This window comes from Heloderma suspectum, chromosome 3 (genome assembly GCF_057233095.1).
Source record: "Heloderma suspectum isolate Gila_16-S chromosome 3, 16-S_ref, whole genome shotgun sequence".
Taxonomy (NCBI): domain Eukaryota; kingdom Metazoa; phylum Chordata; class Lepidosauria; order Squamata; family Helodermatidae; genus Heloderma; species Heloderma suspectum.
The window spans coordinates 259,680,197-259,694,502 of record NC_139460.1 but is presented as its reverse complement, the minus strand read 5'-3'; the positions used below and the strand labels follow the sequence as shown (position 1 = coordinate 259,694,502).

At 45.7% G+C, this 14,306-nt stretch overlaps 1 protein-coding gene across 1 annotated transcript in view; it reads left to right on the top strand.

Moving 5' to 3' along the window:
• The window catches only part of PDZD7 (PDZ domain containing 7), a 50,839-nt gene that overhangs the window by 17,066 nt on the left and 19,467 nt on the right, over positions 1 to 14,306 (top strand). Inside the window, exons 6-9 of the mRNA XM_084846482.1 lie at positions 1,007 to 1,067; positions 2,143 to 2,610; positions 8,489 to 8,674; positions 13,425 to 13,600. Of these exons, the coding sequence (XP_084702608.1) occupies positions 1,007 to 1,067; positions 2,143 to 2,610; positions 8,489 to 8,674; positions 13,425 to 13,600 (891 nt within the window). The remainder of the gene's footprint in view (positions 1 to 1,006; positions 1,068 to 2,142; positions 2,611 to 8,488; positions 8,675 to 13,424; positions 13,601 to 14,306) is intronic.

Below are 14,306 nucleotides of genomic sequence, written 5' to 3'. Positions count from 1 at the left end.
AGCAGGGTGCATAATGTTTTTGGTCCCAAGGGCCACATGCAGTACTGGGTGGCAAGTTGGGGGCACATACATATGTGCGCATACATGTCCAATCTCTTGCCCTGTCCAGCCAAATGTGGGATATTTCCTTCTTGTGGCTGGATACGATCTCAGAGTGTGGCTTCCTGGCCTAAAATGGTACTTTATGAAAAAGGAGACTACAACAGCCAGAGCTGTCCACAGTTTCCCCCCATTTCCAAGGCTACCATTTTGATTAAAAGCAAAGGTGCTGTGTTGACAGTAAGTGAAATGCCCAAACCCACACTTCTGAGATCTCCATATCTCTTCATAAGGAAAGTTGTTTTTTATTATAAGATCTTGCCTGATGAAGACGTATGGAGATCTCAAAAGTGTGCACATTTTTGTCATCTTTTGGTTGGCCTAACAAAGGTATTACACGAATATGGGGGTTTGCATTTTGATTAAGGATGTGGCAGCTGCTAGAGGTGGAAGGCAGATGCTGCCGGTCATAGTGTTTAGGTGCAGACAGATATACCTAGTGGAGGCTGGGGCCTTCGATGTCAGTGGGGTGGTGAATCTGCTCCAGGTTTCACTCCGAACTCTGAAGGAGCTACCCAAGGTGCCCCTTTAGACCCTCACAGCTTGAATAGCTCCATTAGAGTTCTGACTGGTTCTGACTGAAACCCAGAGCCACTAGCCTCCACTGGGTCTGTCCCACAGGGCCAAGTTGCAGCTTGCCAGAGCAGCAGCAGCACTGAATGCTCTTTCTTGCCATTTTTCTGATGCCCAGTCATTTCCTCCCAAGATGCTGTGGGACAGGACCCAGACTCTTGAGACTTGTCAGATACAGTTTCAACTGGGAAGGGACGTGGCGGTGGGGGATGCATTATTTATCAAAGTGTCTCTCCGCCTGGGATCGGGTTAGTCTCTGAAGACACCGCACAGTGCTGGGCAGAAAGCACATGATCCCATAACGTCTTGTGTCTCTTCTGTCCCTTCCATCTAGGAGACAGGGAGGTTCCCGGCGTACAAGGAAATGGTGGCCGAGTACTGCTGGCTCAACAGATGTAAGACACTAATGCACCTTTCCTGTCTATGTTGATGCGCTGGCTGTTGCTTTGCTAGAACACTCTGCAAGCAAACTGCCTTTCCCCCACGCATTTCCGAAAATACCCTTGCTGCCTCTCTCACCCATGTGCGTAAAGGCTGCCGCATCACTAAAACAACAAAACAAAACATGCACAGTGACACAGTAGCCCAGGAGTGGGCGTTATGCTGTACAGGCAGATTTTTCCAGATCTCAAATACTTACATCCCAGTGGCTGCTTTCACCCTAAGGACATGCTCTCAGTAGCATAGGTCTGTGTCTGTTACACAAAAGAAAGAAAGAAAGAAAGAAAGAAAGAAAGAAAGAAAGAAAGAAAGAAATAGCTGGATGATCACTCCCCATACTGGAGCTGTACAAGAGGGGAGCACTCCGCCTCCAATGCAGGACTGAATGTGAACCCATCCATCGATCCTGCCCTGGGAAAAGTCACAGAATGTCATCAACATCAGTGGGAGAAGTCGTACTACTCAGGGCCATTCCTAAGCAGCTGTGACATTACTGAGCTGGATCGTTGGCCCATCTAGCCCAGCACTGTCGACAGTGACTGACTGGCCCCAGGGTTTCAGGCAAGGGTCTTTCCCAGCCCTGCCTGGAGATGCCCAGGATTGAACCTGGGACCTTCTGCATGCAAAGCAGGGGCTCTGCCACAGAGCTATGCCCCCTCCCAGTATAATAAAATCACAGGCAATATCTAGGAGGTAGCACCCAAAAAATGAAGAGTAAAAGAAATAAGTGAGCCACAAATAATATGCTCTGTACTACTAGGTAGGTGTCCATAGCTTGTGCCTAATCTTATTACACACAGCAATGGGAATAGCAAAGGCTGCACTCTCTGGGTGAAGAATTGCTTTGTCTCGGATACAAAATATAACACATTCAGTACTGGGGAAATGCAGTATCCGCACAAGAAAAGCAGAGTCCAGGGAAGACATATGGACTCTGTGCAACAATGGACAGCAACTGTGCATTTCTTGTACTAATACCAGTTGTCTGTCTGGGAAGGCTCATTTCTCTCTGTCTCGCTCTCCATGCAGTGACCAACGGCCAGTTGCAGCAGCTGTCTCAGACCTCTGCATCCAGCTCCTCCATCTCATCCTACTCCTCAGGGACCCCCTTCAGCTCCATGAATGGCCTCTTCATGGCCCCCGTCCCCAGCTCAGCACCAAGCTGCATGGTGGATGTTGGCATCTCCACAGAGTTGCCCGTCCGGAGCCGCTCCTCGGAGAGGGCAGAGACTGCCATGCAGACGGATCCGCTCCCCGATGGGGCCTCCTTTTCAGGGAGCCTGCTGGCTGAGACCCGCCGGATTGTGCGGCCCATGGAAATCCTCAAAGACACGGCCATCCGCACAGAGAGCCTCAAAGATCCCTTCCACCTGAGGAAGCAGCGGCACTTGGCCAGCAAGGAAATGGCAGAGCCCTCTCCCAAAACCGCACTCCTTCTGGCACTCAGCCACCCCCGGAAGCCCATCAAGAGATCGCAGAGCTATCTGACTATCTGTGGTAGGTGTGCTGAGAAAGTATCATCATTATTAATTATTACTACTACTACTGAGATAATTTTTGGAGGGTCTTCTCCGGGTGCCACCGCCCACAGTAGTGCAATGGATGGCTACCAAGGCCCCCCATCTCTGGAATGCCCTTTTCAGGAAGATCTGCCGGGCTTCTCCATTATATGTATTGAGATGCCAGGTTAAGGCCTTCCTCTTCCAGCAGTCATTTAATCTTTCATCTGTAATCAGTATGGTTATTAACTGTACTGCTGGCTCTTTAATATCTCAAATATTTTAATGTTTTAATTGTTATATATATTGTTTTGGTTGCTATTTTATTGTTGGGGGGGTTGATTGTAAACATATCTGAGGGCATCTGCCAGTTAGACAGGATATACATTTAATTAATAAATAAAACATCATCAACATCATCATCAATGAGGGGATAGTTATTTCTGTATTTTTTGCCTAACATTCCCCTTTTTAACTATAAATTAAATATACCATTATTTTGATTTTAAATATTAAGTGTGGGCCCCTAAAATAATTTCATGGAGGGAGAAGAAGGCGGACCATCTTCTCCCGCTTTACGTCCTCCAAGAGGAGGACATAAGAACATAAGAAGAGCCATGCTGGAGCAGACCAAGGTCCATCTAGTCCAGCATTCTGTTCACATAGTGGCCAACCAGGACCTTTCCCCTCCTTTTCACTTTCAAACTCCAAATACACGCCAGCCCATGCTTCCTCTTTACCCGTATCATGCAACTCAGGAACGCCACGCACAGAAGCTTTTTCTGCCTGTTTCAGGAGTTGTCAAAGAGCTGCAAGGGCAAGAACAGGGAATCCGTCATTCTGTGTGCAGCTGCCCCATGTGGTGAGTTATCAGCACTGCAGCGTGGAAGAACGTCTTCCTGGCAGTGAAATATTCTCAGGCTCCGGACTGAACCACTTCAGTTCAGCCAGATGCCCCTGTAGTTTCCTATCTCTTATCTACTATCCCTTTATTCCTGCTTTTATTTTATTTTTATTATGTAGCGGATTTTTAAATCACTTTTCAGGATAAATTATCCTCCCAAAGCAGTGCACAAATTGTCAATAAAACGATATTACAAATTACAGAAGTATTTAAAAATTATTAACATAATAAAATAACAAAACAACAACATTAAACTAATGACAGCAGATAAACAATCAAATAAAACAATTTGAGAAAATATAAGCAGTAGATAAAGCAGCATTAAAAGCAGCAGTAGCAGCAGCAAATAAAACAGTTATTAAAAGCCATAAAATCAACTCAATGCCTACTTAAATAAAAGGTCTTTAGGGCCCTCCTAAAGGCCAAGAAGGATGAGGCCAAGCATATTTCCCTTGGAAGGGTATTCCAGAGATGTGGGGCCACCACAGAAAAAGCCCTGTCCTTGCTACTCACCAGCCTAACACTTCTTACTGATGGTCCAGAGAACAGGTCTTCAGATGCTGATCTTAAGGCTCAGGCAGGTATATATGAGTGCAGATAATCCTTTAGATAGCCTGGTCCCAAACCATTTAGGGCTTCAAATGCTAAATATGAACCCTAAATTGGGCTTGGAAACAAATAGGCAGCCAACGTAACTGGCACAGAATAGGTGTAAGACAATACCCAGATCCTACAAGCATTCTTGCTGCTGCATTCTGCACCAATTCAAGCTTCTGAGCCATCTTTAAAGGCAGCCCCACACAGAGTGCATCATAGTAATTCACTTTCATTTCTCTCCAGCCCTGCCAGTAATGTTGATGGCTGCCCTCCCCATATGATCCCGTCCCCTCACAGTGGTCCTAATATTCCTCTCTCAGCTGTCCTGATGCACTTAAATCCACATCCAGTGGTCACTTGCTACTGCAAGCGAAAGCCATTTTCCATCCGCATACAAAATCTCTCCACTCCGTAGCTTACAGGAGAACATGGTGCATGTGAGTCTTACCTATTGTGCTGCCAAGCAGCAGTGGTTCTTTTGAGGATTCAGAATACAATAAACACACTAATGAGTGAAGGCTAACAACTTATTAAACAGAAGCAAATTAACAGAGCAGAAGATTAAAGCAGAACATGATAACTGCAGCAAACCCCCACATGGATTGGATAAATGCATGTTCCAGCCATGACAACGAGGCTCAATTTCTCGATGCCCTAAATGATTGTGCCCTAGAAAAGTTGGTCATGGAACAGACCAGAGGGGAAATGACCTTGGATTTAATCCTAAATGGTGTCTCCCAGGACCTAGTATGAGATGTAAATGTTGAACCAATTGGAAACAGTGATCACAGTACTATGAGATTTAATGTATTTAAGTGGGAAATTGCCCAGGAAGTCCAACACAGTCACATTTGACTTCAAAAGAGGAAGCTTCTCTAAAATGAGGGAACAGGTGAAAAGGAAGTTAAAAGGGGGAGTCAAAAGAATTAAATCCCTTCAAAATGTTTGGAGATTACTCAAAACCACAATAATAGAAGCCCAGCTAAAATGTATACCACAGGTTAGGAAAGGTAGCACCAAGTCCAAGAGGTCTCTGGCATGGTTAACGAGTAGTGTTAAGGGAGCTATTAGAGACAAGAGGGCTTCCTTCAGAAAATGGAAGTCTTGCCCAAGTGAGGAAAACAAAATGCAGCACAAGCTTGCACAAAGGTGATGCAAGCAGGCAATAAGAGATGCAAAAAAACATTTTGAATAGCATATCGCTAACAACATCAAGGCCGACAATAAAGAATTCTTTCAATATATCAGAAGCAGGAAACCAGCTAGGGAGGCAGTTGGACCTTTGGATGACAATGGAGTTAAAGGAGGACTGAAGGAGGACAAGGAGATTGAAGAGAAGCTGAATTAATTCTTCTGATCCGGCTTCACTGCAGAAGATATAGGACAGATACCTGTGCCTGAACTGATGTTTTCAGGAAGGGAGCCTGAGGAACTGAGGCAAATAGTGGTGAAAAAAGATGAAGTTCTCAACCTAATCGATAAATTGAAAGCAAATAAATCACTGGGCCCAGATGGTATCCATCCTAGAGTTCTCAAAGGACTCAAATATGAAATTGGTGATTTTCTTACCAAAATATGCAATATGTCCCTAATATCAGTCTCTATACCAGAGGACTGGAAGATGGCCAGTGTAACACCGACTTTCAAAAAGGGATCGGGGGGGGGGGATCTGGGAGATTACAGGCTGGTTAGCTTAACATCTGTTCCAGGTAAATTGGTTGAAGGCAATATTAAAGATAAAATTAGTAGGCATATAGAAGGACAAGCCCTGCTGAAAAAGAATAAACATGGCTTCCTCAAAGGTAAGTCCTGTATCACTAACCTCCTAGAGTTCTTTGAGAGTGTCAGTAAACATATAGACAGGGGTGATCTGGTAGATATTGTTTACCTGGACTTCCAAAAGGCTTTTGACAAAGTCCCTCAACAAAGACTCCTGAGCAAACTTAGCATTTGTGTAATAAGAGGACAGGTCCTCTTATGGATCAGTAACTGGTTAAAGAACAGAAAGCAGAGAGTTGGAATAAATGGTAAATTGTCCCATTGGAAAGAAGTAAAAAGTGGGGTCCCACAGAGATCTGTATTAGCACCAATGCTTTTCAACCTGTTCATAAATCATCTGGAATTAGGATTGAGCAGTGAAGTGGCCAAGTTTGCAGATGACACCAAATTATTTAGGGTAATTAAAACAAAAAGGGATTGTGAAGCGCTCCAGAAGGATCTCTCCAAACTGGGAGAATGGGAATCTAAATAGCAAATGCAGTTCAATGCAAGCAAGTGTAAAGTGAATCACGTTGGGGCAAAAAATCCCAACTTCAAGTACAGTGGTGACCAACCAGGAAAGAGACCTTGGGGTTGTGGTGGACAGCTCAGTGAAGATGTCAAGCCAGTGTGCAGCCACTGTAAAAAAGGCAAACTCCATGTTAGGCATAATTAGAAAAGGAATTGAGAATAAAACTGCCAGTATCATACTGCCCCTATTCAAACCTGTGGTGCAGCCACACTGGGTATACTATGTGCAGTTCTGGTCACAACACCTAAAAAAAAGATATTATAGAGCTGGGAAAAGTGCAGAAAGGGGCAACTAAAATGATCAAGGGGCTGGAGCATCTCCCCTATGAGAGAAGGTTACAACAGCTGGGATTGTTTAGCTTGGAAAAATGGAGGGTAAAGGGAGACATGATAGAGGTGTACAAAATTATGCATGGTGTGGAGAATGTGGATAAGGAGACATTTTTCTCCCTCTCTCAAAATACTAGAACCTGGGGCCATCCCATGAAGCTGATTGGTGGGAGATTCAGGACAGATCAAATGAAGTACTTCTTCACACAGCGCAAAATTAAACTATAGAATTCACTACCACAGGATGTAGTATAGCCACCAATTTGGATGGCTTTAAAAGGGGGTTGGATAAATTCCTGGAGAAAAAGGCTGTCAATGCCTACTAGTCATAACAGCTATGTGCTACCTCCAGTACCAGAGGCAGTGAGCGTATGTACACCAGTTGCTGGGAGAAATGGGTGGGACGGTGCTGTTGGGCTCATGCCCTGCTTGTGGGTTCCTGGTCGACAGCTGGTTGGCCGCTGTGTGAACAGAATGCTGGACTAGATGGACCCTTGGTCTGTTCCAGCATGGCTCTTCTTATGTTCTTATGTTCTTAATCTACTTCAAAGCAAGTTCATAAAGCACACATGCCTTCAGTCACTGCGAAACCCCTTAGAATCAGTCATGAATGCACTCCAGTCGCCTGGCTTACATCGCACTTTTCCAGATCAGCCTGAGTCAAGGTTTTGAATTGGGAGGGTCCCAGGGACACATATACTATCCCATTGATCCTTCCTATCCTGGCTAAACTCCACTGACTTTGAGAATGTTTGGGAGTAAGCCAACATAGATAACTCCCACCCCAGCTACTCTGCTAACAACAAGTGGCCTAACTTTCAGATCTCACCAGAGGCTTATCTACCAGCCTCTCAAATCTGTACAGTCTCAAACTGATAATTGCAACTGGGAAGAGATGGGAGAAGAAACATAGCTAATGACTAAAGGCAACAAGCCCAACCAAAAGTATAGACATGAGAAGGAGCTATTTGTGCACCACAAACTCCTCGAAATAACAATGGTCTTCTGTGTTTCCACTACACCTACGAAGCAAGCTCTCAGCGCCATGTACACTTTAGCCAATGCACCATCCTTCTTTTTCCCAGCCACGTAGAAAGCTCTATTCTCCCTGCCCACAGCTCATGTTTCTTGCAAGGACCACAATACCTGTTGCTAGAGCTTTTCAGCACAGGAAATCTTGGCAGAACTGGGGGCTATGTGGAGATGCCAAGAGATAAGCAAGAAGGAGGTGTAGTGAGTGAAAAAATACCACTTCCTTACTAAATAATACATCCTCCTTCCCTAACCTGGCACCCTCCAGATGTGTTTGGACTATAACTCCCATCATCCCCAGCCAGCATGGCCAATGGCCAACGCATCTCAGAGGTGCCAAGTTGGGGAAGGCCAAAATACATTTAATGAATAAACAAATAAATAGTTTATGAAATGTACCTTATTTCAAAACAGTCCTCTTCAATAATATAGTCATGCACACATTGCACAATGGCCAACACTTTTCCATTATGTGCTGCTTTGTTTCATCTTTTAATAGAGAACCTGATCACTCTCACTCTCTGCTAGTCCCTCATGTAGAGACTTTGTGGCCCTCATTTAAAAGATGGAGTCAAAGAACTATAACAAGGTACCTTCCTATTAAATGGTACCTATAACAGGCTGCAGAATTGTTGTGCTAAGGTGGGAGTTGGGGGTAGGACCAGATTTTATGTTATCCCATGGTTGTGATGTTCTGCTATGACTTCCGGGATTCTTTCCCCAGAGGAGAAACGCCAGAGGAAGACAGAGAAGCCTGTATCCTCAGAGAAGAAGGCCACCCTCCAGCGTTCCAAAACCCTCATCAACCTGTTCTTCAAAAGTATGCGGTCAGGGAAGCCAAGCTCAGCAGCTGGGTCACCAGAGACACATAGGCGGGCCAAGTCCCCAGCACAGTCTGATGGGGAGAAAGGTAATGAAAAGCATCTTCTTTCTAGTATCTTCTAGGATGGCCATGTGTCCTTTTTTACAGAGGACAGTCCTCTCTTTGAAGCACTGCCAAAGCACCGCCCTTTCTTTGAAGGCATCCTCTGTTTGAAGGGCTGTCCTGTCCAAGTCCAGTTCAAAGAGAAAGAACCATAAAAGCTGTTGCCCTATAACTCCGTGACGTCAATGACCGCATCATTAGTTTCAGACCTGGTCTTACGCCCATTCCCATGGTTCTCAACGTAACCATGCCTGCCATGGACACCAGTAGCACCTAGACAAAGGTATCGTGGCGAAACTAAGCAGCTTGCCGCTTCTCATACTTGACTGACCCACTTGCGGCAGCTTTCCTTCCATTCCAAGAATACATTCCATGACCCATAGTTATCTCACAATACACAGGCACAGTACTTGTCACATCTACAAAATACAACAAATTCTTACCAATGCCACACAGTACAATGCCTGTTCCGCTACAGCCCATCAACAGTTAGCACCTGGATGGCAGGCTGAGCGAGCAGGCACACAGGTCCCCTGGTCACAGTCTTCCACATGATGGTGAGATGTACTGTATTTCTCTTTAAATTATAATAATTATTTCTACATTTGCATCTATACATATAAATTAGCATATGCACATTTTATGCAAATTGGTATCCTCTTTTGTCCTCTTTTTTGGGTAATGCATGTCCACTTTTTTTGGCAATTCATGAGCAGCCACCCTACCGTCATCTAGCTCTTGAATCTGGCTCAGCAGCAGTCCTCCTTCATTGTCATGTTCTGTATGGCCGCGAGCTCCTCTGGGTTTGCATGGTGGGGTGCAGCCATTAAGAATACGACTTTCCCCTTGATTGGGCAGTAGCACAGATTGGGCAGTAGCGTCAAGGTTAGATCGCAAGCTATTGGATGTGGCTGGCAGTCAGCATGCAATGGCCAACATTCATTGGCTCTTTCATTCATGGTGGATGAACGAAATGCTGTAGCACGGGAGAAGGAGGAGGCGCAGTTCCCAAATGCTATTGCTCTGGCCTGAAGCAGGTCAGGCAAAGTGTCCCAGACTCCGGGTGAAGAAATCGCAGTCCTAGGCTCAAGCTTGGAGGTCACATCTGCAGAACAGGTTGCCATAATTCCCGCCATAACATTTTAATCGCTGCAGCAGGAAAAAGTATCTGGAAAACCTGGAACAAAGTGGCCCAGGAGAATCGCATATTGGCATGTCTCCTGAAATGGCCGGTCAGGCTTCCCTGACCTACTGCCTTTCGGATGGGCTGGACTGCAACTCCCATCATTCCAAGCCAGCACAGCCATCGGCAGACAGGCAGCATTGTCTGTACTGGTCCTCTGATGCCAGCTGTATCAGTGAGACTAGCACAGGCAATCAGACTTGCAGGAATCCTATATATGAACGAATGCTTCACCAACATGCACAACAGCAGATACAGCTTTTTCCCTATCTTCCTTTTCATCAGACAGAACAGAGGCCAGTCCAAAATGGCTGCCACTTGCTTCTCATCCACCCTTCTTCACTGCAGATTCCTAATTACCTTGTCTTTGGTCTTTCCCACGCCAACCCCCAACCCCCATGCCTGCAGTTAGCGTTGTACAGAAGTTTGTCACCCGGACTCTGAAATGGGGTAACTGAACAGAAGTGTGGGCTGTGGCTTGGCCAGCAGCATGTGGCTCTGTGTGAGCATGTTTTTTGAAGTGGGGTGTGTGTGTGCACTGTAATTATGGCAATGCCCACTTCTTCAAAGCCCTCCCTTTTCACTTGTGATGAACTTACTATCTTCTAGGCAAAAAGCTTGTCTGGGGTGCCCTCAATTGTACAGACGGGCCATTATTGTGCAGTACATTGAGCGTAAGTTTACAGGGATGCGTTATTCCAGGTCCAAATGCACACTGAGCCATGACACTCATCAGTGATCTTTGGGAAAGTCAACACCAGCTCATGTTTCCAACCTGTCAGGCAAGGCATCTGTGAGGATGAGCAGAAACAAATTGTGGAGTAGTCTGGACCCTGAAATTGACATCTGAGTTCCTTTGTGCCTCCACCAAGAGATGTTTAGAGGGTGGCAATGAGAGATTGGGCTTTTTCTGTGATAGCCCCCTGATTATGGAATACACTTCCCAGAGAAGCTCACCCAGCACCAACTTTGTCATCTTTTGAGTGCTAGGCAGAGAGATTTCTCTTCTCCCAGGCATTTGAATAGTTTAATTGTCTGGCCTTCGTGGCTATTTTTGTTGCTCATCCTTATGTTGAATGGAGGGATGGTTTCAGTGGTCTTTTGGATGGACACTTTAGTGAATGTGTATAGTTTTAATGAATATTCTGTTACATACAGTGCCTTGCATAAGTATACACCTCCATTTGACTTTTCCACACTTGGTTGCATTACAACCTGGAATTGGTATGGTTTTAATTGGCATTTTTACCATTTCGTTTACCCAACATAACACTTTGAAGGTGCAAAATATTTTTACTGTGGTACAAAAGATAACAAAACAAAAACAAACTGGCATTTGTTGGTTGCATAAGTATCCACCCCCTGAGTCAATACTTAGTAGAAGCACCTTTGGCAGCAATTACAGCTGTGAGTCTTTTGGGGGTAAGTGTCTACCAGCTTTGCACATCTGGATTCCCCAGTCATGACCACCTTTCCCCCAGCAAGCTGGGTACTCATTTTACCGACCTCAGAAGGATGGAAGGCTGAGTCGACCTGAGCCAGCTACCCAAGACCCAGCTTCTGCTGGGATCGAACTCAGGTTGTGGGGAGAGTTTCGGTTGCAATACTGCCGCCTACCACTCTTCGCCACACAAGACTCTTGCCCATAGGGCCCCCCAAAACCTGGATCCAGGGCAGCATCTGAATCTTGGTGCAGGATAGATGTTTCCCTCAACTGTCCTGGAACACAGTGGTCATGAGAACAGGCCCTTAATTCCAGACAGGGTGGCCATGTGTATTTATCCATGAGTGTTCCATTCCTATGTAAAGCAGTGATGGAGAGTGTATTCTCTGCAGGAAAAAGAGCACATGGGGAGGAGAGTGGAACCGTGCCCCCTCCCTTGCCTTGCCCCTCTGCACTTTATTGCTTTAAGTAAATGTCTCCCAGTGCAGCTAGACTGGTTTTGCATCCTCCCTTACAGAAGACATTGCGGGGAATGTCCTGCAGCCCACATCCTGTTTAAAGATTTAAAAAACTGCACGAAGGGAGAGCACAGCCTTGCAGTTAGCGCCCAGACAGCACACAGGTCACCTGGTTACAGTCTTCCCCACTATGGTGAGATGTATAATATTTCTACTGCAATTAGATTACTTATTTCTAAATTTGTATCTATACATATACATTAGCACATGCAAATTAGTATCATCTTTTGTCCTCTTTTGGGGGGATGCATTTCCTCAGGGGAGGGGGCATGTGTAAGTGGCTGCCTTAAATGCAGCTCCCCTCCAATGCTGCATCTGGGAGAAGATTTCTTAAAGCAACCAAGTGCAGCAAGGTGAAATGGGAGAGGGAGTAGGGTTTTGCTCCCCCCCCCCAAGCTCTTTTTCATGTAAAGAATAACACACACCCTATGCATGTACACACACACACACACACACACACACACTTGCTTTACATGTGAATGAATGGGGCAGAACCACAGGTGCCTGTCCCATCATGTCTAGTCTGGCTCAAATTCAACGTTGGGAGACTGGGACCATTTAAGAATTCCAAGGCACAAAAGCCAGTCACACCATCTTGACTGGGCTGCCAAAACTAGCTTCTTTGGTCCAAACCCAAATTTCTCTCTCTCTCTCACTCTCACTCTCACTCTCACTCACTCTCTCTCGCAATGTGTGTGTGTGTGTGTGCGTGCGCGCGCGCTAGAGAGAGAGAGAAAATTAAAATTTTTATAGCTTGCCTTTCTTCAATTGCACAAGGAGGTTCACAGCATGAACAGATCAATACATCAAAGAGTCTTGTGGCACCTTAAAGACTAACCCATTTATTATGGCATACGCCCGACTGTAGTCCACTCAAAAACTTATGCCATCATGAACGTGTTAGTCTTTAAGGTGCCACAGGAAGCTTGGTTGTTCTTGCTGCAGTGGACTAATATGGGCCAGAGACCCCTCTAGAAATTAGTTTGATACATGTAACCTTTCATTAAAGGAGCATAGACAACGGCATTTTAGCCTAACTACCACCCTGTGGGGTAAGTAGGGGTCCTTCCAGATGAGGCTTTTATTATGCAATTGCCCTGCCTCATTTTACTGGGGTCCAGACATTGTCATCTTCCATTTGTAACCCTCCTGTCCGCCCCACCCTTCTTCCTTCTTGGTGGGGGGGGGGTTTGTTTTGGGGGGGTTACAGCAAATCCATTAAGGAGGGAAAGAAGGAATAACTCACAATATATTTTGACTGGTAGCGCAAGGCACCCTACTTTTGGAAGCACCCCTACGTTAGCCAGAGATATGAGACTTTCTCAAAGTTTCATAGGCTGAGTGAGATTCTGAACTGGAATTCCCCACATCCAGATCCAGCAGTCTAATCACCTTACAACACTGGATTTCTCGGGAGAGAGATGCTTGTGGATGCAGCATAATTGCACATGCAGTCCTGGTAGCTGCACTTGCATGCGCACGCATTGCAGGATTGTGATTCTGGATGGTGAATCGTGTTGCCCTGCTTGGTTCTTCCCTGATGCAGTCTGCATGTGCACGCACTGACTTTCTTTGCTGCCCCCTCCCCAGAAAAAGGCCGCCCATTCACCTCTCTGGGCTCAAGGGCTTCAGTGCTCTCGTCTCCACAGCAGGACAGCAATAAGCACTGCAAAGTCACCGAGAGCCACCTGCTGCTGATTGAGGACATGGCCAGGAAGCTGCTGATGGAGGATGAGGTGGCCGCTGTGCTGAGGCACTGCGCCCGGGTACGGAACCGCTTCATGCCTTCTTTGAAGTCACAGTGGGCTGATCTCTCTCTTGACTTAAGGTCTTGCAGCCACTTAGGGTTTACAGTTGCCAGTTGCCTCATTCTGTCCTCAGTGACAGTACTTTGCACCCATCTGCACCAACACTGTACTTTAAACCCCCTGCTAGGCCTGGGCTTAGGGGCCCTGAGCATCCACTGGTGCCAATGCATGATTTTTTTCCCTTAACTTACATTGCCATTCCAGTGGCAAATTTCAAGGGGGATTGCAGCTGGGGAGGGAAAGTTTAACTCCCCCTTCCCACCTGCTGTCATGTCCACACCCACCCCAAAATTCTTCTGCTGTGTAGCAATTAAGCTTAGGGGGAAAACTTTTTCTATTGTTTTAGGGTTATCTGGGTGGGGGTGCAAATTAATGGCGATTATCTGTATTTTGAGATTATCCAGATGAGAAATTACTTGTCTGGTTTTGCCTCCTGTGAAATTTTAATTTATTACTAATTATTTTTAAATTGGCATCTAAGGGTATAAATTCTCATATGCAGATTTGTGTCCTCTGGAACTGGTCCCTGAACCTTTTAGGTGCCTAGCAAAGCCCTTGCATCAGGTTGGCCACTGTGTGAAAAGCAATGATCGATTTGATCAGGCTGGGGGACTTGTGGCCTTCCAGAATTTGTCAGTTTACAGCTCTCATCATCCCTTGCCAT